General features: G+C 38.1%; 1 protein-coding gene across 1 annotated transcript in view; it reads right to left on the bottom strand.

Moving 5' to 3' along the window:
* LOC106961526 (cadherin 2, type 1, N-cadherin (neuronal)) overlaps positions 1–26,060 on the bottom strand; it is a 91,402-nt gene that overhangs the window by 6,333 nt on the left and 59,009 nt on the right. Inside the window, exons 3-14 of the mRNA XM_015055311.1 lie at positions 24,475–24,683; positions 18,667–18,834; positions 15,863–16,018; positions 14,404–14,548; positions 13,997–14,169; positions 12,828–12,965; positions 12,198–12,383; positions 10,931–11,184; positions 8,805–8,947; positions 7,612–7,845; positions 6,457–6,690; positions 6,078–6,217 (exon numbers count right to left, since the gene is read on the bottom strand). Coding sequence (XP_014910797.1) covers positions 6,078–6,217; positions 6,457–6,690; positions 7,612–7,845; positions 8,805–8,947; positions 10,931–11,184; positions 12,198–12,383; positions 12,828–12,965; positions 13,997–14,169; positions 14,404–14,548; positions 15,863–16,018; positions 18,667–18,834; positions 24,475–24,683 — 2,180 coding nt within the window. The remainder of the gene's footprint in view (positions 1–6,077; positions 6,218–6,456; positions 6,691–7,611; positions 7,846–8,804; positions 8,948–10,930; positions 11,185–12,197; positions 12,384–12,827; positions 12,966–13,996; positions 14,170–14,403; positions 14,549–15,862; positions 16,019–18,666; positions 18,835–24,474; positions 24,684–26,060) is intronic.

Below are 26,060 nucleotides of genomic sequence, written 5' to 3'. Positions count from 1 at the left end.
TATTCTGCTTTTTTTTTTTTTAAAAGAAGTAGTTATAACATGTATATCCCTGCCCTGTTATCTATTTTTAAAAAGTCCTTGAGTTCAAACATCAATTAATCTACCAATAGATGTCGGGTCTGTTCAGAATGTCACACACAGGCCAATAGACATGCATTACTTTCTAATAGCTAGACTTGATCCTTTGCTGCACAGCATTAACGCTGCTCTATAAGAAGCATACATATGTTAAATCTGAAGTACCATAGCTTCAGCATTTTATTCACTCATAAAAAAAACAGAATTAATGTAATTGTTCTGTGACATTTAATGTAGGGCAGTTGTCAAATGTGTTCAGATTATTATTCCCTGCTTGCAAAAACAACCTCAATACTATTAATGAGTGGTGAGTAATGCCCCGCAGACAGAAATTAGGCAGTTCCTATGGGTGTGACGAGATCTTTTGGCACACGATCTCACAATATGACATTGGTTTTACTGCAAAGCTTTATTTACTTGGTGTCGGCATGTAACTTCCTCCGGTGAATTAAGTAAGTGATTATCATGAGCTCAAGTTATTTCAAAGTAAGAGAGAGTAGTTACAGCTTTGCCCCGGTTGTGTGGATAGATCAATGTCACACAGTCCAAGCTGACTGCAAGGAAACAGTGACTGACCGACCATTAGCTGCTAACAACACTAAATTTGGAATGTGGTTCAGAAATCATCATCTGAACTGAAGTGCTGATTCCTTAAAAAAAAAAAAAAAAAGAAAAAAACTGCTTACTGCTCTTGTTTGTAATAAAAAAATAGACCTTCAATAAGTCTACAAGGAAAAGCAATTCCAAAAATTGTACACAACAATAAACTATTGTATTTCTTACATCAATCATAAACATTTGTCTATGTAATGATACACTTCAAGAAACTACAAGAACTTCAAGAAACTACAGCTTGTTTTAGTACTGTCCAGTCATAATATTTCATTTCATAATCATGTTTTTAATAGTTGCATTCCAGTTTTCAATGTCCTTAAGATATTACTATGAAACGGTAACATTATTTAAACCAAATAATTTGAATTACTGCCATCTTCTACATCTTCCTGAAGCTATTTTACAGCAACTGAAGTAAACATCATAACTATACATTTGGAGGTGCTAAATTCTAATATCCAAGTTGCATACAGATCTGCATTCATTACAAAATAATTTAAAATGTTATCAAAATCAATAACACCAGGGATTTAGTTTTCATTGGGAAGGAAAATGGGTGAAGATAAGTTGGGAAATCCATTTGTCTAAGCCGCAGTAAAAAGCTGGTTGTCAGCGGTGCTCAATCCACCAAACCAAAAATGACATAATGACATAGTAACTCTCTGTGGGGAAGTGGCGTCTCAAACATTCTGTTCTGCTGAAATGGTTGCCCATGGCACTCATAAACCACCCTGAAACATAAGCATCTAAACATCAACATTCCATAAACATCATTTGTGGCGAGACGTATTTAAAAATGGGATCAAGTTAAGTGTTATGGGCTGTTATAGCAGCATGAGGTTAATTTCAATAGAAGTTTACTGAAATGCAATTAAAGCAAGCTGCAGAAAGAAGTTAGCATTTGTTAGTTTAATTTTAATGTGTGCCCAAAAATACAACATTTATGAGCAATTAGCCATATTGATTGCTGTCATCTTAGATTAAGTGCATACAAAAGGCTTAGTGATCATTATGAGAGGAAAACGACTTCTATGCCGACAGAGGAGGCCAAACTGCACTTTCAGATCCAACATAAACCTTACAAAATAATTTTGGATGTATCCAACTTTGGATGCCATTTGTAGTGGTAATATTATAACACAATTTGAGGAGAAGCAAAGCAATTGGTGGTCATGCATTTGTTAAGAACTACCAAGAGTAGAATTTGATACATTACTGCAACACAACCTTATATTCATTCATTAAACATGCACCGTTTAAAGCTAAAACTCAGCTATGACATCAAAACCTCAACAAGCACCACCATTTCTACAGTTTTAAGCACCTCTAAAAAGAGGCCACAGAAAGAACTGGTGTGACCAAAGCCATCTCCTGATGTATGAAACCCGTAGGAATGACCAACAGATTCCTTGTTACTGCGTATAGGCAGTAAGCTTTGCTGAATGAACAATGCTAAACATTTTCCTTGTTTTTTAGATAAGCTACTTTAGCTGTTTGGAAAAATGTCCAATTAACACACTATGAGTGATATCCAACCCATTGTAGGCAAGCAACCTGGAGGGGAAAAAAAAAAAAAAAAAAAAAGCCCACCAACACCATTTTATTCCTCTTTAAAGAACGAATCCACCAAAAGTTATAACCACTTCAAAACTACTTAATATCATGGGTATTTTTGCCTACATTTATGTAAAATAAAATAAATTCATACATATTACTCTTGTAATATTCTTACCAAGAGTAAGAATAATTGTACATTGTTTTGAAATGAAATTAATTAGATCATTAATAAGTTATTCCAGTTTTGGGTAACAATGTCCAAAAAATAACAATAATATCATTATAGTGATAGTACTGTTGTGAAGAGCATAAATAAAATTCATTTACTGATATTTAAGGGAGTAAATAAATGCATTTCACAAATGTTTTGACCATACTTTTGTCTTTTACAGGTTTATCAAAATTACTAGAGCTATATGTTGTCGTTTGCCTGGCAATAGAAAGAAGCCTGAGAGGAAACAGCTGTGAGCGTGTAGGACAATGGAAAGGCTGAAAGGACACCATTATCGGTACAACAACAAACTGCAAGGACCATCTTTCAGCAGACAAATGTGGACTCATATCCTGTTTAATCTGCCAGCCAAGTGATTTCATCACTTTACCAACGTCACAAATACACATGAATGCTGCTTATGCCTTCAAAAGCTGAAGAAAACCAAAAAATAAAGAAAATCATACCAGCCTCTACCAACTATCTACATTAAACTATTTCATCATAATACCATTCAGAGTTTTTGCATGTCTAGGTAAAATAGATTTTGGTGTTATACACTATACATTATTTGAGCATCCAGTAAGGCACACTTTTTGCGTAGAATGACAAATGGAAACTTATGTGCCGGTCACCAGATAGTGTGTCTTTTGGCAAACTGCTCCCCCTTTTCATTCTGGGGTTAAGTAGCTTAAATACACAGTACCACCTTTCTCGTTTAAGTTCCAGTAATAACATTTGGATGTGGACGAGGTAATTACTTCCTTTGGTTCAGTGCTATTAGAATCAAGTCACGACGACTGCGAAAAGCAAATCTTGTGTTGAAGCAAAGTAAGGACGATTTCTTTTAAAATATTACAAATGTAATGACACGGCCTTCTTTTCTTTGAAGGGAGAAAACACTTACAGAAAAGATTTTGATTTGATTCACTTGTTGCAACAGAAAAGGGGGAGCAAGAAAACCCTGCCTTTTTCACAGCACGTCTCCCAGAACCCTATCAAAGGTAAACATGACTCAAATCAATCTGAGGTCATTTTAAGGAAATGAATCACCCGTTTTTTTTTTCTTTTTCTTTCTCCTTTCTCTAAAGGGAAGCTGTGCACAACCACTTCTCATTTTGCAATTATTTCTGTTTTTTATTTATTTTTTTATTCTTTTTTACCATTTCCTGGGAGCGAAAGCTGATCACCTGTCTGCCTTTGATGAAATGAGGTCTATACAAAGCCGTACAAACCGGGACGATGACAGCGGCAACTAAAATCACATTCTGTGAGAGCACCCAATGGTCTGACACTTCAATTTCCTCCCCCAGTGGGAGATGGGGAGAACAGAGGTGGGCATTATAAAGACTACATCGCTGGGAAAGTCGGACCCATTTTTTACCCAACACTGACTCCGCTTCCCATTCCACAGACGAGACCATTTTCTCCTGACGCCCTGGCCCCTCTCCGCCAAACGGGAAGCTTGTTTTCCCTCAATAAATCGCTGCACCCACCCATTTGCCTTTGAGGGGTGTTATGTGCCACAGTTTCCCTTTTCAACATGTTCTGGTCCACAGGTTTGTGCATTTTATGAGTGAGACCGAGAATGTTAATAGACAAATGGGTGTTCTCCCTCCTGCCTAATCACCGGCAGATGTGTAATGGCTTTCCAGTCATATTGTTACCTTAGACGGGGCTTCATTATTGCACCCCAGCAGATGTCTGTCTCTAAATGACATCAGCTCACCAATTACACGTCTCTGAGGCTAATTTGGCACTGCGATGGGTCAGGCTGGGGTCTCCCGCACATTTCTGTTATACCTAAGCCACCAAAGCACTTCAGCCAGCAGCAGGAAAATAGCCCATTTGGTAAAATCCTGCCTTTTTTTTATGAAATGATTCCGTTCTGCTAACAAGGGGTTATTAGGACAATTGAATTCTGTGCGTGTCCGATCAGCGCAGGAGGATACAGAGATGAGACATTATTGATGCCTGTGGCACTGCATTTCTATTGTTTGTGTGTGCATTAGGGCTGTGAAGCGGGAAGCTGTTCCAGTTGACAATACTTCCAGAACCAATTGGATCAAAATGTATTTGCCTTATTGATTCCAGCCTTTGATTCCCAGCTTCCTTTGAGAGAGGAGGGAAAAAACAAAAAAAACAAAAAAAAAAGTCTTCCATTTTCAATAAAGAAGTACTGTACAATAGAAAAATGTTCTTCGATGTGAGTGATTCAGAAGTGCATCTTGGAGCAAGAAAAAAGCAGAAATATTACAAGAAAGAAACAGTAAATGTAAATGTGTTTGCAGAAAGTTTCTAAGAGGTGCTTTTTGTTCCCGTGCCGATTCAGCCTGACTGCACACATGTGTCAGAGATGGAACTTGAATCATTCTCCTCAACAACAAGAGAACATTTGCCTTGTATTATCTTTTCAATAGCGGTTTGAAGCGTTTGAAGCGTGGTATGTTCAAAGAAAACATTGAAATAACCTTACAAGCTTTCTTATGCCAATTTCAGATTAGGACTATCATGGATATATGTTAATCTTGAGTCTTGTTTAGGAGCGACTCCTGAAAAGCTTAGTTGTACTAAAACTTTAAGTGGAAGTGTGTGCTTTTCTCACATAAGACTTAGATTTAGCTTTTTAGTAACAAACAAGTGATGATGTCAAGCGTGCCTGACATCATAAATTAAATTGCCATGATATTTTAAATGACCTGCTGGACTCTGCCACTAAATTGAAAACGAGTCATCAATAGGTAGGAAGATGGCTATGCAAAGTCTTTAGCCACATCAACACTGATCATCATTCTTCCATGGCCATCTTAGTCCCAGACCTTCATCTTAAAGGGGCATTGCTATAAAATGGCACTATGCAAGCAACTGTGTTGCCTTCAGTTGTTACAAAAAATGACATGTATACCAAAAATGACTTAAACAAGCCAATTTCAAGGTGCCAAATTTCTTTTAAGAAGCTCCTGCTCCGACACTCCACCTTCAGAGGAGTGTCAAAAGTGTTTCTCTATTAACCCTTTGACAACATTTTTACCCAATGATTTCACCAGAAACCAGCAGCAAACTTCAAAATCAAAGCATGTGTATTTCCTCTTCATTTTTTGACTGATGCAACAATATGTAGAGGTGTGCAGTCTGGAAAATACAATATTTTTATCACAATACATTTAGTCTAAACTCCTTTAAAATCTTTATCAGTGTTGCCAATAAATTTTGTCACCTCCATTTTTTCAATACAAGTTATATACAATATGCGTTTGTGTCTTTCTGTAATTTTCAAGTGAATTATGTAGATAAAATGCGTATGGAAAAGGTCATTATAAACAAATCACAAGCTTTTATCAATAACTGCACCATGTTTGGCCATATATTTTATGGAGAGAAAAAAAAAGACTAAATCAAACAATTTAATATAAGTTTCATCATAAGCGGACTCGACTTTTATTCAGTTCTTGCTAAAAGTTTTTTTTTTTTTTTTAACTTACCGATTCAAGACCATGCAGCAAATGTTTCTGCATCAATAATGAATTTTATTTCTTGTTTACTACCGAGTTGAATAAAACTGTTCTAAGAATCAACCACTAAGAGACTAAGAATAAAATAGAATAGTTGTCCTTACTTGATCCTCTTCTCCACCACCTTCTTCGTCATACTTGAGAATATTGTCCCTCACATCGTCTTCGGGGTCGATGAGCAGCTGTTTGGCCTGACGCTCTTTGTCACGGCGCTTCATCCACACCACAAACATTAGCACGAGAACTGAATGATAAAGCAACAGAGAGAGGTCTCATGTTACAGTAAGGAAATAAACAATTTGCAAATTGTTGTCAAAACTTAAAATCGGATCCGATATTTCAGGACCTTGGATGTGGGCCTGATCAAAGTCATCTATTTGGTAATCCGACAGTAATCTAGAGATACTGTGGATATCTTCCCTCATAATCCCTGTGTTCGCTGGTGTGATGTGCAGTTTGGGAGGAAGACGCAGCGATACTCACTGAGAAGGATGATGATGCAGAGGAGGATGGATATAATGGCTCCTGTGCCCAGACCAGCGGCCATGATGTGCTGCTGGTCAGTGCAGTCTCCGTTCATGTCGCACTGACACACTTTAATCCGCAGGTAGGAGGTATTAGACATGGGGAGGTTGCCCGAGTCTGTGATTATGATGGGGACCTCATAGATCCCACTTTCCAGGAAGCCAATCTTCAGGCTCATCTGAGCATAGTCACCTAAAAAAGGAGGAAGAGGGAAAAAAAAGAGACCGTTATATGATTCTAAATGTATCCTTAAAGGAAAAACATTTGGAAAGGTGACATCCAAGATTAAGCAGCTCAGTGCGTTTTAATATAAACTAATATATTTGTTTCGGAGATCAGGTTTTTCACAGGGGATTTACTCCTAAACTCAGAAGTTGTTTGTCTAGATGCTGTTCACACCATGATTACACTCCTTTTATCATAAATATGCAGCATAAATTCCTACCTGGAAGTTGCATCAGCATATCTAATCCAAAACATGGTCAGGATTTGGATTTGAAGCTTACAAATCTTCTGAATACCTTTTGATAATGCTGCTTAGGCTAAATTCCCAGCTGCGATAATCCAAATGCCATTATCCTATTAAGATTTATTCACTGCGTTTCATCTCCCACTATCTAATAGCTGAACACATAACAAATGAGTTTGTCTGCTCATGGTTTTGTTTTAAATTAGCATAAATAATTAAAGCCTATTTGGTAAGATTAATAAATTACTAAATAGGTCTGACACCTCCAAGGTATGCTTTTACAAACGGCTAAACATGTTTCCCACGTTTTGCTCAGGCTAATTGAAGATTAAAATCTTAAAGCTTTAGACTGAAACTGCTGAGCGATCAACCTTTTTTTTTTTTTGTTTTAAACTTTTATGACACACACATGCCACTTGTTGAAAAAAAAAAAGAAAAACACCACATTCTTTTCTGCTTTATTGTAACGACTTCAAAGAGCAAATGAAAAAAAAAAAAAAAAAAAAAGCTGACTCATCATGTCCGACATTCTGGGAATTGCAATTTGAAGATTAATTTAATCTCATTATCCCAGGGGGGTTTAAACTAGCACGAATGGCCCCTAAATGAATCTGGCCGGGATTTGAAATGGTTCCGTATCTCACCGTTGAGTCTCGTTAGGGTCCAGTTCCTCTTGACGTCCTGGGGCCTGTGAGGCAACTCGAAGGCAAAAGGGCCCGCATTGGGGTTCAGGTCTCCATCCAGCGCAGTGATGTTAATGGCGTTTGGCTCGGGTTTTTCACATATCTCTGCTTCATGGGGGTACACCTTTGGCGCATTGTCGTTGATATCCACCAAGTAGATCTGAAGGGTCCCTGTGCCGCTTGCTGGGGGTTTGCCTGGATGGACAAACACATCTTTAATCAAATACGGGAAGGATTTCTGAAAATATACCTAAAACTTTCCCCATTTTCAGATATATTTGTAAACAAACTGGCATCTCTCGTTTCGCCATCAGCAAAGAAAACTAAAGTATAGGGTTTCTTCATTGGCACTTTAGAGCACAGTTTACTCCCATAGCCCCATACAAACATCTCAGAGTTTAATCTCAAGTGAGGAGGTGCAGAGACAGAGGTGGATATCAGAACGTTTGCTGTGTTCCTGAAGAACGTCTTCCTGACGAAGGACTCGGATAGGAATACTAAAGCATTCAAACAGAGCCCACTGTCGCTCCTCTCAGGCTCCTCTATGTATTCACCCAGCTAAGAGGCTTTTTTGCCATTCAGGCCACGCTCAAAGGAGCTAGTCATCCAATCCTGACCCATTAATGCTGAGAAACCTCTTTATTGGTAGAGTTTTTAAGCCTATTGGCCTAAGCTATGCCCCATAGAACAGGGTAAACCTGAACAGAGGTAAATCCTGCCAGTGCAAATAGAAGGTGAAAACATCCACATGGTGGATGATTCTGGGGATTGCTAACATATTAACCTCCAGCTAAAGCGGTCAGTGCTGCTGATACGCCAAGTGCCACGTTCATGATAGTGCTTCAAGCTTGGAGGACATCTTTGGGGCTTGTAAACAAAGCAGCTGCTCCAGGTGAAAAGCATTACAAAAAGCAGTCAAAGGAATGCTGGGTGGAAGACTGACCCTTGAGAGCTGGGCTACATTAGACATCCACTGGGTTTCTGTCTGAAAAAAGGAGGCATTAGCTTCCCTTGAACACACTGGCAGTAATGGCCTTAAAAAAAGGTGCTTGTGTAACAGTCTGAGTAAAACATCCAGACCATAAAACCTGTACATCACATAAGCTCAACAAGGTATTTTTGGCAACTGCAGAAGCACTTGAATGCTTACATACCGTTGTCTGTGGCCAGGAATGTTGCGTTGTATAAACTGTTCTTCACATAGGGCGACTCTCTGTCCAAAATGGCAATTGTTGAAATCCGACCAGTGCCGGGGTCAATCCTCAGCCAGTTGGCCAGATCTGAGAGCTTGGAATATCTGAAGCAAGAACAGGAAAATACACAGATGTTTCATTTCAGTTTAGCCATCAGCTCTCATCTCTTAGTGTTGTAGAGATGCAGGTTGCACAATTTATCTTGTAGAATGTTAAAACAGTTCAAATGTTTTGCTTAAGCAAAATACTTCAGACATATTTTGCATTAAGTCTTCCAGCAACTTGCAGCACCCAAACAAAACAAGCTTTTTTCTCATTGCAAGAAAAACTTAATTTCCGGTGGACTACTTTTAAGTTGATAAAAAAAAAAAAAAAAAAAAAAAAAGTTGAGGGGAGAAGTTATAAACAATTGCAAAAAAGAAAAGGCTTATTGAAGAACAAGACAAGCTGGCTGTCCAGTGTCCTTTTAACTAGAATCACAAAAAAATGTAAACACAAAATTTTGTGTTTAAATTGTTGTAAATATAGAACACCATATTTAAATTATGGTGTTCTAGTTATAGTAAGGAATATTATAATTTATTTTTTTTTTACAAAAAAAAATATGACCAATACTATAACATTTGCAAGCAAAGAGTAAAACATGACATCTGGTGCCAAGAACACAAATCTACTATTTTATTTTCTTTTCCAAATTACAACTTATCAAATATATAGATTTATTATTTTAAACTATACAGTGATCTTCAAAGCAAGAAACAATATTTCTCCCCAAGCGATGTTCAAAATTATTTAAAAATAGAGACGGTAGGTATGAAATGAAAGGGAAATGCAATTTAAAGCAACCATATGTTAGCAGCACTCTTAAAATCATATGCACATCAATTTGGGGAATGACTTGGACAAAGAAACTAAGCAAAATAAACATATTGCACAAATCAAAAATATACATTAGGAGTAAATAAATGTTAGGCAGAAAATCGGATGATATGAAAAGCATTTTATGTACTCTACAATAGCTGAAAATTTATTTCCTATTTTTTTCTATTTTTTTGCTTAAAAAATTAAAAATGTCAATTTATTTTAATCATATAAACTAACTTTGCTTCAGAAGACCATATGAAGGTACACATATGGTCTGCTTCCTACATAAACAGACTTTTTGTTTTTGTTTTTTTTTACAAATCATTATTCTTTGCCATCGCAAAAATAAAGTGGTCTTAACACTGCATCTCAGTTTAAAATTGGGACAAAAATCATTAAATACATGATATAACAACTTTGTGCAGATTTCAACCAATTTCACTGTAACGACATTAGAAAATGATGTCAGCTCAATGTCAAGCTCGCTCAGAGCAGACATTACACAGTGACACATTTCTAAGGGATAAATTATTAACTCATTTTAGTACATCCAACCATGCTTTAAAAAAAACAAACAAAAAAACAACAACAAAAAAACCTTGAATAATTGAATTAAGAGTTTTAACTGAGAAGGAGAATTGTAATCAATCTAAAAAATATATGCAATATGTAATAAGCTTGTTTTCCACCAATGAACTTCCAGTTCTACATCAATTAAAGGCTGGGACTTTAATTTAACGCAACTGCTTAGCATAAAAAAAGCTTAGAAAAAGACATAACTTTAATTGCACAGCAGATTTTATAAGAAAAAAAATAGGATTCCAACATAAGCCAGAAAAAGCCCAATATTAATTCCATTTTAATTGCATAACTGATTAATGCTTAGTAAAGAACAAAAGAGTGGTTGTATTTTTTAAGGTTGAATTAGGAGAAAGAACTAGATTTACTTTTTAAGCCTCCTTTTCTCAGAAGAAAATATTAATTTATCATAAATGGTGCAAAGTTGGTTAAAGCAGAGACAGCATTTAAGTCAATTTAGCTCCTGAATTATACAGAAGCCGAAACACAAGAACAGTGTGAGAAGCCCTGTTAATAATATAATGGGTAGTCTTAAGCATTTAAAGCTGATTTTTATTTATTTATTTTTTTGGAATTCAACGTCTGTGGAGGCTTTTAATGACATTTCAACAGTGCAGGCTTTATTTTATCCGCATACTGCCTACCTAATGGTTTGCTGCATGTATCGATCTGGATCTTGTGCAGTGAACATGGTCAGCGTCGACTCGGGCAACATTCCCTCTTCCAGCCTGATCAGCTTGGGGTTGGGATCAAAGTAAGGACTCTCATTGACATCCGTTACTCTGATGGAGACGGTGGCAGTGGACTGCTTGGGAGGGTGAATGCCTCTGGCCAAGGAAACCTCATTTCTCGCTTCCACTGTCAGCACATACATTCTGCTGATTTCATAGTCAATGGGCTGGAAAACAGTGAGGAGGAGAATAAAGACTTGGACTTTAGAGAAAAGTTATCACATTAGAGTTGCGTTTGTGTGATATGAAGTACAGAGGGACCTACAAAAGAACATTTTCATCAAGCCTGAAAAATATTAGGACAGCCAAGAAATGTGAAAAGAGATGCTATATCCTGTTATAATTAGTTCAAAGAAACAAAGCTGATACGAGTTCAACCATGTCAGCTTAAAATGTGACCGGACCTTCAAAGGCCTTAAACATGATACATGTTTAAGGCTTTAAAACTGTAAAGTTTTAATTCTTTCTTTGCCTTGAAATTGCCAATTAGAGCCGACTGAAAAATTTAAATGAAAAACAAGGATAAACCATTAAGAGCTGGATTTTATGTATTTACAGGTAAGTCCACAACTAATCATACCCTTATAGAGATCAGATTTAAAAAAATATATATTTTAATTATACCAGCATGTTTCTTCCAATTGCACAACGTTTTGGAGGGACCTAGCCGAAGTTTTGACTTGAATCTTATGTAGAATCTGTAGGGGGAGCTGTACATTAGGGTATTGGCAAGGAGATATTTTGACAACAAAGATACGGAACCCATTTCTAAACAGAAATCCTCAAAATACCAGTGGAAACATGCAAAAAGGTGATTAGCTGGATAAGAGGGACTGGTTCCTGTAACGTCAGAGATTTCTCCACCGATTATGAATAATTTGACATGACACGCGTAAAACACTTTTTTTTCTTTCTCAATTTATATTCATATTTTTACAATTCAAGCATGTCTTAATGTCCAACCATAAGACATAACTTCTGGATTCAATTAAATTCATTTTAAATTAAAATCTGCCAGGGGTAAGGACACTTTTAGCATTAACTGCAAATCCCTCCACATATGTAAAACACACACATGAAAAGATGCCTTACTGCAATTATATAACCATCAACATTCTTGCAGCAAAATATTCAGTGCATCGATAGGCTGAAAGGGTAGAAATATGAAGATGTCGCTCACCTTAACAACTGTTACCAGACCCTCATTAGTAGTTGGATCGGTGGGCACCGAGAACCTGCCAGTGGGGTCGCCCCCGGTGATTTTATACACCGCATTCCAGGCAGGTGTGTTGGGCTGGTCCTTGTCAGTCACCGTCAGGTTGGCCACTATAACATTCACGGCATTCTCAGGCACCTCCCCAAAAAACTGCATGAATAAACCATACATGTAAGGAAGAGAGAGCCGTTAGCGATACTATGCTGTGCCCTGGCTCACAAAGTACAGCAGGACCAATCAAGGGTAAACAGACATCTAAGGTAACTTATCATCCGGTCACGGTGTTCTCATTCCCTGTGCTTCTCTGATAGCATAACAGCAGCATTACAAATTTCTGTGATTTGCGAGCCCGGTAAGTGCCTCTTTCACTGAGGCAGACATCCCCGCAGTTGTACGTGTCAACATTTGGAGTAGGATATAACACTTTACACATGGCTGGCGACTTGCGTATGTGCATGGTTGCAGAAGTGCAAGGCAAGCAAAACCAGGTAAGTGAGCAGAACTGACGGCTGAGTGCATTCACCCAACGCTCGGATGAAACGGGGGACCTTAAGTCTATTCTAGTGGAATCTCAGATAAGAGCTTGTTTCTTACCGTCTCAGCAGTAAACTCTGGCGGATTGTCATTGACGTCAGTGACTCTGATGACAGCAGTGGCTGTGTTGGACAGGCCATACATGGGGTTACCCTCCATGTCAGTTGCCTGGATGATCAAAGTGTACTGAGGCACTTTCTAGAAAAGCAAGAAAAGGAGAAATAAGGAGATAATTGGACAGTTGGCACAAAACGATTTCAAATTAAACTGTATTTATAACTTTACAAAGACATAATTTCCATATTACTTCACTATGTTTTATTCTACCTCACAACTATCCTTAATAAGATAGTACTAGCAATGTACATTCGCACCGTGTTAAATTATTTCTACAAAGATGGAGCAAATGTGACTAGTCCAACATCTTAATTATGATGATAAATGACAAGTTTTTCGCACGAATTTGACTTCATCCTCTGGGGCTAATGAGCGTTTGTGTGCGTGCGCGTGAGACGCACAATGAACAGTACCGTAAAGGGGACAAATGACTCTCTTCACATTAAAAACCACTCAGGTGATGGACCAGTTGCTAGGTAATGAGAGCCAGGCAAATTACTTTCATGGTGGCGACTTGCGGACATAAAACGGTGGCCCCAGGGTGGGAGTGATTGAGAAGCCACCTCAGCCAGATTGCCCTCACAAGGCTGCGGCTACCAAGCTCCAGCTGTATACATCATTTTATTTATTTTCCTCAAACAGGCGTGCAATTCCAATTTATAGAGAGAGCAGCAACCTTTGCAACAGGGGTAATGGAGAGAATAAAATGCAAGAATAAAATGTTTTTTGGGGAAGAGAAAAAAATAGATACAAGTAAAACAAGATAGGTGGGTAGAAAAACTGTTAGTTGCTTAGTGATGCATAGTGCCTCCTTGTAAGAGTAATAAGTGTGAAACAGCCAAGCCAACTTCTACTTCTCATTTCGGTGGTAATAAGCAAAATTTGCTGTGGCTCATTAGTTCCTAGGCAGTTTGAATATTAACAGCTAAACGCTAACCGCCTGTTTAAAAATGCAGCCCTTTCATGCAGACATATGCACACGTTTCAGTGATAAAGAGCGAGAAGCAATTGGAGAAAATACTATCCATGATCACTGCGAGCAATATAAAAGATATGGATTTTATCATTAAATGATTTAGCAACAAAAAAAAAAAAAAAAAAAAGTTAAATACCTCTCTGTCCAGGCCTGCGGCCACTGTAATGATGCCTCCAGTTTTGTTGTTGATGGTGAACATATTTGAAGACGGACTCTCTGGATTCTGAGACAAGATCTTGTATCGAAGCATGCCATTTGCTGTTTTGGGGTCGTCTTTGTCGATAGATGTCACAGTCATAACAAATGTTCCTTTGAGACAGAAAAAAAATAAAAATATATATATATGTGTGTGTGTGTGTGTGTGTGTGTATTCCATGTGACCTTCTAATGTATTAATTGTCAAAGAAATCCCAGTGTTCATCTTTCAAACTTTAAAGTACCAAATGAATAATAGCTGCTCTGATAATACAACAGCAACATTAGAGCTGGAGGCACATGCATGGGGAAAAAAAAAAAAAAAAAAAAGATGTGCAAAAGCCTCACCTGGTTTGGAGCCCTCTGGAACAGTTCCATTCCAGATTTGGTGAGTGAACTCTGGTCGGTTGTCATTCATGTCAATTACGTTGATCACAATATCTATGGGGTTTTCCACCTGGTTGCCATTCAGGTCTACCGCATGAGCTCTCAGCTGAAGGAGAATAAAAAAAAATAAAAACATATGGATTGTAGAATAGTTTAAACAAGCATTCTCCAGGTGTAAATCTACTGATTGGGAGAAAAAAACAAACCAACTACATTATATATTGCTAAACAAACACAATACAAGTATTCGAATCTTAACATGCAAATCCTGTTGTGTTGTAATCTCTTATTTAGGTGTCACCTGCTGTGTTCTTCACACCCAACTTTTTAAACCTATACAATTTTAGTGTGCACAGCTTGCAAAGTTATAATTCAGGATGTGCAGATTAACTTAATATTGTTGATAAAACAGGTTTTCCCAAACAATTCCTTTCAGAACAATTTACAGTAAAAAAGACTGAATTAGGTGCTGCAGCTCCCATTCTGTCATGTGACCCATTTTGTGTGCAGCATTCATATATCCTGGTTTCCACTGGGAGAGCAGTGGAAACACTAACATTTCACAGCAATCAACAGCAATGCGTCATACTTAAGCTCAAGAGATTTAAAATCTTTCAATTTTAGATCTACACGAATTACAAAGTGTAATCTAAATACAACTGCTTGAGCTGTGTAAGCCACTCGGATTTTTACCTTGCCATATGACTTAAGCCATGAATGTAGTTGTCATTTTAAGTTGCTGTTTTTAGATTTTGGCAATTAAATACAGAGTTATTACACCTACATTTATCCATCTTTAATGTCTTGAAGGTAATCTGTAACAGGTTTTGGCCGACCATGAAAACCCCTATAGTATGAAGCCAAACCTCACTAAATTATACACGTTCTCATAAGCTAGTAGTGAATAATGTAATGAAAAACATGAAAATTCAATACACCAGTTTACTGCAAGATGGATGAACATGCCAGCAACTATAGATTCAGTTAAATCATAACCAAGACTCATGTCCACCACTTTGTCCTGAAGGGCAATTTTTGAACATTCTGACAACATGGAAAAAAAAAATCCCAATAAAAAAAAAAGCAGCTTGGGAATTACAGGTCATGTTCAAGTATCTGACTAACGTTTCTTTTTTTCCCCACTTCAAAAATCCTTCAAATTCTCAGACGGATAAGAAAGATTTTCCTGAGAGAATCTGGTTTTTATTGAGTCTGAGGAGATTGTTTAGGCTACACATGACCCTTGAGCACATGCCAACTGGCTGGAATGTACAGCATGCTAAGGAGAGAGAGCAAGAAAGACAAAGAAAGAGAGCTCACATTTCTCTTGATAAAGCAGTCTGCAGAAAAACATTGGTAAATCACACTGAAAGTCTCCAAGATGCTTTTTTTAAATTTTTTATTGCCTTGTCTGACTTACATGAAAGCTAGGGATGTGTTCTCGATCAAGTGGCTTGTTGACAGATAGCTCTCCAGAAATGGGATCGATGGTAAAGATTCCAGTTGGGGGCTGGTCAGCACCTGGACCCGTCACACTGTATCTTAGGGACCGGTTTTTATCATGATCTGAGCGAATCTGTTGGCACAAGGACACAGTTTGAGATTCATTACTTGAGAACCATTCAACATGCATTCAAACTCTTCAACATATTGTTGTGACAGTTTACATTTCTAAATTACAAACTTTTCCAATCTCAGGTTCTTTAATTACATTCTTGACGTTTCAGAGCAGCTCAACTTTCAACTGACGCGTTTAACACATTTTGTTCTTTTTAAAAGCAAACAAAAACAAAAAAATAAAAATAAAAATAAAATAAAACTAACAGAGTATCCCACACCAAATACTTTTAAAGCATAGTGTAAGCACTTTTTCACTAGACCACCTCAAACCGGTTCGGTCCCGGTCCGTCCCCGGTCAGGTTCATTTTCCATTAGCAAATCCTGCCTGGCTGTTCTTGGATTTTCAGCATCGAAACGATATGATTGACAGCCGACCACATTTACTGACTGGCTCGTGTTTTACGTCACTGAAAACTGCAAACAGCATTTAGAGTTTAGCTGTGAACCGGGGCCATGCCGTCTGCCAACAGAGAGCTGCTCAGCACGGAGGAGTAATTATGAGTTTAATAAGGAGCAGCAGCAGGAACACATGCGGTAAGTTTTGCAGCAGAATGACCATGATGTAGCAGCGCTGCTAATAGCACTTTGCTTTGAAGAACGGACAGTAATGAAGGAGAGAGAAACGGTGCAGCAGTGGGAAGCTTTTCCACCAACAACGTGAAACACTTGAACTACATAATATTAGCTTGTGATGTTAATTTTATTTTTCATTTGGATTTAAAAAATATATATAAAAATTGCAGTTCAGGTGACTGGTTTTCATCTTTTGACTGCATTGTGTAGATCCAAAATGTTGCACATTTAAAAAAATAAAATAAAATAAATAAGAACAAGAATGTGATTGTATTTATATGTGTAGCAAAATAATCTGCTGTCTTTATCATTATGCTTGAGCCAGCGATAAATTTCTAAGACAAAATGAAGTATCTGGTTTTATTCGAGTTCATCAGAACCACAACCTCGAGGTTCTCAAATGCTGACGCTGCTACTGCTCATGTCCCGCCCACAATAATGAGGAACAGACATTATAATGGAAAAGCTCGCTACTTGGGGTGAAACTGAAAAGCACACCAACCAGTTAGTGCACAACGTGCCAGTGGAAAAGCGCCTTTTGCCAACAACCTTTAGGGCAACAACTGTTTTAGCGATTTGTTTGTTTGAACCAGACCCATTTTAAAATCCCAGGTTCGTCCTTATTCACCCCACGCTGAAAAGCATAAAGCACAATAAAAACCTTGAGAAATAGTCTTCATCTGTTTTTTTTTTTTTTTTGTGGGTTTGTGTGAATGAATTTTGCCAGCGAATAAAAAAATACATTAAAATGGGTCAAATAGTTGTGATGTAGCAAATCTAGATGAACCATGGTATTTCAATATAAATCAAAATCAGCTGAATTTATTGAGCATCAACAAATTGTGTCAAGTTTGAAAAAAAAGAAGAAAAAATTTACTCTAAAGCTGAGATATGTTTGTACACTTTTTTCTCGGCCCCATTCTTACTCAGACCTGGAAACTGATAATTACAGAATTATCTGGGACGCATTAGAACCCTTGTTAACATTGCATTAAATCCCAAATAAAATCCCTTTTGGAGAAATAGTTTCCATACTAGGTCAGTTTAAAGCTAATTGCTGTTTGAGAACAAACATGCATGAACTGGAGAGTTCCTCCAATAACGGACTGCTGAATCCTAGGTGCACAAGAGAGTGTTAATGGAGATCCTTGTTCCCAGCAGCTGTTGGACTAATAAAAATAGTTCACCGCTCCCAAAAAAACCTGAAGTGTTTGCATCCCTGCTGGCATTTGCACATTTTTATTTTTCAAATGCATACTGTAAATAGTCTTTTTTTAATGCACAAATACACATTTAAAAAAGCAATTGTATTTTTTTTTTTTTACAATTATTCTACACAGCTGTCACTTTGCTGTTCTTGCATCAGACAATTCCCACTTTGGGACAACAAAGGAAATTCATATTTTTTTTATTTCTCTAATGAGTTCCTACATAGTATTGAAGTTCTGTCATAATTGGACTTTCTACCCTGTTTTCCATGTAAGCTGAGACCTTGTGTGCCCACCCTCTTGAGCCAAGCTGAGCAAACCCTTTCCTTCTGCTGTTATCAGCAACTCCAGCCCAGAAACCTCCTTCACATACAGCCGGATTAAAAATAAAAACTTACATATGGCAATCTCAGGATTTTTGCACTGTGTACAAAGTACACTGCTAGAAAAAGGACTCCACTCCTAAGCTGTCAGAGTTGTTTGTGCAACAGCTAACACAGAGGACTGAATGGTTGATAAGAAATTTGGCTGAACCTGTCCTTGAGATGTGGAAAAGAGGACTTCAGGATCACAACAGTCAGCCAACAATAATTATCATTTTGAGCTCTTCAGATTATAAATGCTTCTAAATAATGCAATTCTTCGCCAGTGCAGACTGCTCTGTGCACCAAAAGATGATACAATCAAAAAGATGACAAACTTCAGAAAGTTTGTCATCTTTCTTTGCAGGAGTCTATGCAACCTGCAAAGTTGACTTATCAAAAAATTACAGCTGAGAGACTGGTGTCTGTGTGCATGCATCTGGTCGAGTCAAATACATTACCCGGACAAGCTCCTGCGGGAATGGGCCTCTGGAGTTCTCAGGAACATTGATTGGAGGGATGACCCAGTCTCTCTTTATGCGTTTCAGAGTGCTGTCCGCATTTTGTGGTGGAAAAACTATTTCCTCGAAATTTTTGGACATGAGTGGAGGGACAGCGAGTTCCTGGACCTGTCAAAAGGAAATTATTTAGTGATCATACATATGCAGTGGAGTGTGAGTACAGAGATTTTAAACAGCCAGGAGGAATAGCTATGAGGCTGGGAGTGCCGATCTGTGGGTTGTGGCAACAGACAAAAATAGTTCAACATTTTCACAGCTGACCAAGGAATTCCTAAAGACTTTGGTAATCCAGTGACTGATGCCACTTCTAATACCAATATGACATGTGTGGTCTGATAAAACATTATAAGATATAGACATTCATGTTCCAATCACAACGAACAGTAATTTTTACACTTTAGATCTGAGCAAAAGCTGGCAAAAGAAAATTAATGGAACAAGGAATCAGTTGGAAAATGAAATGGGTTTTCAGGTTTTCAGCTTAACTTTCCACATACAAACTCACACATCCTGTACTCCTTTTGAAGAGCAGTGAACACACCTTCCAGTGTTATTAGAGAAAGTCAACCACTTTCACAATCAGTGAGGCGTTTAAATAAAGTTAGAAGCAGAACAAAAAGTAAGAAGCTGATTAAGGACATTACTTTGTAGAGGATGTGCCGTCTGCTCATCTGGATTGCCACTTCTAAACAAGGAGTGAGACAGCAGATACTAGAAAGAACCATCTGTATTGCCTTTTTGGGGTGTAGAACATGCTGGATCTGGAATAGTTACCAGTCTTTTGAAAGCTTAGAAGTGAGTTAAGGGAGCCGTTCTCAAACTAGAATTGCAATGCAATTTAAGTTCCACGTACCACCAGACAGAGGGTGCGTTCACACTGCTGCCTGAAGTGACTCAATTCAATTCCGATTTTTTTTGCCAGGGCCGTTCACACTGCCAGTAAATGCGACCTGAATGTGTTCTGCAGTCTGAACGGGCAAATGAACTGAAAGTGTCCCGCACGCACAGTAGAGGGCGCAATAGCGTCAGCGTTCTCAGTGTTCTGCCAACCGCCATAAAAAGAAGTGCTCAGTGTTTGCAGAAGTAAACATGGAGGCTAACGGTGGAGCTTAGCTTACATATTTGAAGTTGTTGCCCGGCCGGAGCAACATATTAACTTAATCTTCATATAATCTGTCATATTATATGACCAGATGATGCAGAATAGTGAGATTTGTTGAGAAACAGTGACGTTCAGTTCGGATGAAGGCGACCTGGTTAGGTCGCATTTGAATCGGATGCGTATCGGATATGGGTCACATTCAAAAAAGAATCCGATCTGTGCTGTTCACACTGCCATGAAAAGATCGGATACAGGTCGCATTATGTCAAAAAAATCTGAATTGAGTCACTTCAGGCTGCAGCACAATCATTTTGAATGTTGTGTTTGAACATAAAATGCACAAAAAAAATCATTAGCTTATATATTCTAACAGTAGTTTGCTTAACTATTATTGGCAAACTTGTAAGCAAATCACACTTCCTTTCAAACTCGGAAAAGGATTAAGTAGGCTACAAAGCCATTCCTCATTTTGACCTTAGAGATAAATGGATCAGATAGCCACCATCTTGGCAGCTGGTTAACTCTAGTCCACATTTGTTTTCACTGGGAATTTCCTGTCCTTCTCGGTTTTAAGGCGTTGCAGATAAAGCTAAGTAAGCTCAGTGTGCCTGAATAAGTCCTGGCTCTAGATATTTACTAACTCCAAATCCTTCCAAATAAGATCACCTTGGAAAAACCTGCAGCAAAATGTTTTTTTTTTTGTTTGTTTTTTTTTGGTACTCCTATATGTAGCCCAATGTACCGTTATTGGAAATACATTTGCAGTTAGAAATATAAGATGCACAACAGTTTCAAATGCATCTCTCCATACTTTACAACTGCTTTCTTCCACACATGGTGTTCTGGCAGCCTCCTCTCTTGACCACAAAACCCAGATAAATACAGCTAATGATGCTGTTTTAACATTTATTGTCCAGTTTGTTTTGGCGTTTTAGATTGATAGCAAAACTTAAATGACAACTCTATATAGGTAAAAAACAAACAAACAACAAAAACAAAAACATTACAGAGCAAAATGTCAACATGCCACTTGAAGATTAAAAAAAAAAATTTTAATTTTTTGAAAAAAAAAAAAAAAAAAAAAAAAATCTCCACATCATTACAAAGATATTGACCCGTTCTGGAAAAGTTAAAAACTAAAGTAAGCATCTTGGCAACAAACAGGCTTGTTTTAAGAGTTATTTGGTAGTTATTATTAATCCTCATTTAATCAAACAAGACCATCTGTTCTGGTTTTCTTTGAAGTCTTAAATTCAAAACGGCACATATGTGAGGGTATGCATTGAAATTGCTTCTGTAGCCTCACACTGGACTGTTTTAAATGGCAGATCTCTTCTTATGTGCTGATAAAACACACCCACACAGATATACCAGCTTCCATAATGGATCTGCCATCCTCCCTCAGCAGTAATGAAAAAGATTTGAAACAAAGGAGGGTGGTACCTGAAAGCCAGATACTATGCACGCACATAGCTCAAATTGCCTATGCTGCTCCAGGGACTAAGACTGCCAGAACAACAACAAAAAAAAGTTTTAATACCCTTGAATTGAATAAGATGGGACAGAAAACAAAAACAACAAAGTGAATGTATAAAGTCTGAAAAAGAACACCATCCATTAACATTAAAAAACAAAGTCAATACATAAAGTCTGAAAAACAACATCATATCCATTAACATTGACAAACTGTCGCTCCCTTTGAGCAACCTTCCTCTGCATTGTCTTAATATCTGAACACTGACAGCTTGTTAGGTAGTCAAGTATTCCAAACTCCAACGAAGCGCCTTGTGCAAACACGGAAATTAATTACCACTTTTTCACCTTATAACATGAGTCACGTCCCACACTCCCCCTCCTCTAACATCTGGGGAGATGTCACAGAGCTTCCACTAATCATGTTTGAAATCCGATTATGCCGCTTTCACACACTGAAAACGCAGAGAAGGCAAGCGGACAGATAGCGAAGGAGCATGCCTCCGAAATATCTATTACCCTATTAAAATGGCTGCAAGTGAGACCAGTAATTATTTGGAACTTGCATCTGGAATGATGAATGGCGTGGAGGATGTGTTCGGCCCAACGCACAACAGATCCATCTCTGGCGCACTGGAGGTCTGCACCCATCCACACTTAGCCCGCATTCTCCATCTTCAGATTAAAAGTCTACTTCAGACTCCCAGAGAGTGTTGGGCTGAGTGATGGCCTGAATGTTTGTGAGTGTGTAGGAAGGATTATGTGTGTGTGCGTCTGGGTGTGTGTGTCTATTTGCCCTTTAAGAAAAGGGAGGGGAAAAAAAAAAAAATCTGTCTTCCATTTCCTAACCCAGCCTGTTTTCTCAGAGTGTGGTAGAACTAAAGTTTAAATAGCGATGAGGTAGAGGGCAAGGAGGTATGCACTCATATTAATGAGGATATTGTTTGGTTGCCACTGATTAAAATGTTTCCCAAGGCTGGCAACATTAATTGCGTTATTAAAAAAAAAAAAATGCAATTGCCGATATGATTAAAAGATGTGATGATTTATGACAATAATAAGAGTTTGGAGGTGTGTGGGGTGGTTATTGAGGAGAATAACTGCTTATGACCTCAAAAATGGAAGAGAGGGAAAAGTTAGACCCCAATTTCATTATTAATCAGGGTATATTCAAAGATACAGACTACCACAAAGTCAGTTACCACATGCAACAACAGTGATATTTTAAATAGTAGGCAAAATTCAGAACTTGTCTCTGGCATAAAACAGTCAAATGTAGAGACGGGACTAGATATAAATCAGAAATGGTCAAATTTCCCTTAATTGGTCCCAGTTGAAGTCTGGTGGGTAAAATAATGAAACATCAGAATTTCCTTTTCATTTAATGTATTAAAAACTACAGACTCTGAAAAATTCACCAGCTAAAAGCTCATACCACCATGCCTTTTATGAGTTAAATGAATTCAGATAGAACATTTGAAATTATCTTAAGAGTTCCGTAATTTCAAGTTTCACTCAAAGCTACATACAACCTCTATTAAAAGAAGTTGGAGCTTATTTTCCTTTTCGCAGTCATTAGAAAAAAAAAAAGTGCATATACAAATCAAAACTGTCTGAAATTGGCATCAGCAGATTCGGACTTCAAAGAAAACCAGAAATTTGCATCAGCCAGAGATAGCTTGACTGAGGCAGAAATTCACATGACGCTTACCAATAGGAATGCATAAACTAAATCCTTTTCATAACTAATGGGATAAAATCCCAACCTGAACCAGTTTCATTTTTCGTCAAGCAGACTTGTGTCTACAGCACTAAAACAAACCATCAGTGTTGCTTTTACTTTTACATCAATGTAAATTTGGCACCCATTTTAGGAGATGATTTTATTACAGTTCAAACATACACATTTCTATAAGCAGCCTGGCTTATAGAAATGTGTATAAGTTGTTCCTTTAAGCACAACCTTTGATGTGCTTTAAGGAAAAGTACATCAAAAGTTTTAAAAGAAAGCAAGATTGTTAGGACACCACATGGCCAATAATTTAGAACCCTAATTAGAGGTGCACTGATTTATTGTCCAGATGATTTATTGGCACAGATTTTCTTAATTTTGGGAGATCAGTGATCATGTGAAGCAGATATTAACCCCGGATCTTATCTACTTCAATAAAGGTTTAAAAATCAGCCACTGTCCTCTTCTGTCCTCCCCTTACAGACTGACAGACCTGCCCGCTAGGTCGTGTCTGCAATTAACAATAATTAATTAATAATTAATCAATAATTAATCACTGTTACCAACTCAGTGACTTTATTGCTATATTTGGCAACCAAAAGAAATTGGCATCAGCCAAAATCTGAATTGGCAGGTCAGGCTTTTTAAAAGATTGGTAATCGGCGGTCGGCCAGAAAACTGTAATCGGTACAGTCCAAAATCTTACAGCAATAATTACTTACTTATGCAACTTGGTGCTAACTCTTTCCTTAGAAGGAGTACGAATACAGTAACACACAAATGAAAACATTATGGCTGTACTTTTATGTCTATCATTGCTTCTATGAGCAGCAGAGATTGTTAAATAGGCATATTCAGATATCCACCATCTTTAAAGAGAGGTTAAATGTCTGGAACGGAGCCGGCCTTTAGCTGCAGCTTTCTTTCCAAGCTTCAGCGCAGACAGACATGAGCTGGGCTTTTTTTTTTTTTTTTTTTTCAAACTCCACTCATCCTCTGCCAAATACAATGCTGACATGCGGAACACATGGTCACAGAAACTAACAGATGAGCTGCTTTCTCCAGCTCACACAGATGCTTCCCATATTGCGCTGCTTAAAAAGAGGCGTGCCCTCCTCTGGAATACAAAGCTGTGACCTCAGAGTTAAACTTTACTTAAAGCTATTCTGCATCTGATCTTACCCTTCACTGACCATGCTGATATAACATTTGTGCTTCTGGTAAATTGACACATTCAGTTCTAATTAAGCAAGCATCCATCCTGTCTCATGGAACACCTGCTGCAATTCAGGGAAGCAGTCATCTGTGAATGTACAGGAGGCGTAAAATGCATTATTTATTTGCTGTAAGAGCAGGAATCATCGTTTTGCATTTCCAGAGCATTAATATCAGGCACGGAAAACAAGTGACAGAGCATTACAGACAAGCTAAGATTATTCACCTGTGTGGGAGGCATCATTTTGACTTGTGTCACCCATTGCTGCCGAGTGGTGGTGTCTACAGCCTTGATCAGCAAGGGCGAAGCAGGGGCTGGAGTGCGCTGAAGAGTCCTTGCAGCATAAACTACTCCGTTGTCCTCTATCCGAAAGTCAGATGGATTGCTGCATTCAAACCGCACCAGACCACCTCTGCCACAGCTGACAAACTTCACTGCAAGAGAAAGCAGCACAAGGATTTTGGTTTAAAATTAGACAAACAGAGGGAGAAGCTGGGAATATAGACAAAAGGACTGAAAGAGAGTCAGTGAGACAGAAAGCCCACAAAGGTTTTCTGATTCTTCTTCTTGCTTATACATTATTCACTTCAAGCTGTTGCCCAAAGGTACAGATCCAAACAGGTGAAGTGGAGGAAAAACAGAGGAGAACAAAGTTAAGGTAAAACAGGGAGTGTGCTGTTTAAGGTCTATTAAATGTATACAAACACCCCCTCAAAACAGTATATTTAAAACATGATGTGGACAACGCTAAATGCCTTGCAGTCTTAAGCTTTGTAAAAAAAATAAAGTTTGAATATTTTAACATATGAAATGCTGGAAAGGTTTCAGGTTTTTTTTTTTTTTTTTGTTTCAGCAAAGGCCATCGCATGCTAGTTTTGTCCCCTGTGACATACAGGGACGACTACGATCCTCGACTCTTCGAGATACAAGACTGGAGTTTGATGTTTATTTCATAAAGAGCACACAGAAATCTAAAACTTGGGGAGCACACATCCAGTCACAGAAGACAGGTGGCTCATGGGGGGCTCGTGTCCCACAGGTGCCACGGTAACAGGGGTACAATGTTGTTTCATGTTACGACTGAGTGACAGTGCAACACATGCCATGTACATACACACACAGCATCCAACACACACACAAACACCTCAGCAGCAAAGAGCTTCATTTACATGTATGGAAATGTTTTGTTGTGTTGCTTAGAAAGATTATAACATGACCATATATCATTTATATCTAGACTACACTGAAGCTGTCATGAATTACTAAACAGATATGAAACTACTTAACAAAACAAAACAAAAAAATAAAAAATAAAAACAAAACAGCGGTGAATGTGGGCGCATCATCTTCTTGGGGCCAATACCTTCGGGACCCAGTGATGTCTACAGAATATCATCTGCGCTTTGAGAGCGTAAAGTTTCTCTGAGCTCCAGGAAAAGATGCAGCTGACCAGTTTGGGGTCGGAAGAAAACCACAAGTACACCACATCCTGGAAGTATTACATTTTTCAATGATGTGGGCAACCTTAAAGTCCTTGCTGAATAACAACCTGCAGGTTACACAAAACTGCCATTCAGCCAAAACGTTGCCTTACTGCACACAGAATAAATTTAATAAAGCTAAACTTTCAACAATAGAAATGCAGGGTGGCAGCGTTTTTATTTTAGACTTTAATACCGGCCGTCTCCTTTCTGTCCATTTCAGTTCAATTACCCTTGACCAATTAGCTTTTTTATTTTTCTCCCCCCCCCCCCCCCCCCCCCACCCCTACCCACCTTGCTTGATAAAATAGCTAAGGACGTTATTCTTAA

The sequence above is a fragment of the Poecilia latipinna genome, unplaced genomic scaffold, assembly GCF_001443285.1.
Source record: "Poecilia latipinna isolate Pla-1442-1.1 unplaced genomic scaffold, P_latipinna-1.0 Scaffold1309, whole genome shotgun sequence".
Lineage (NCBI taxonomy): Eukaryota > Metazoa > Chordata > Actinopteri > Cyprinodontiformes > Poeciliidae > Poecilia > Poecilia latipinna.
Note: the sequence above shows the minus strand (reverse complement) of the source record. Positions and strands in the feature narration are given on the sequence as shown.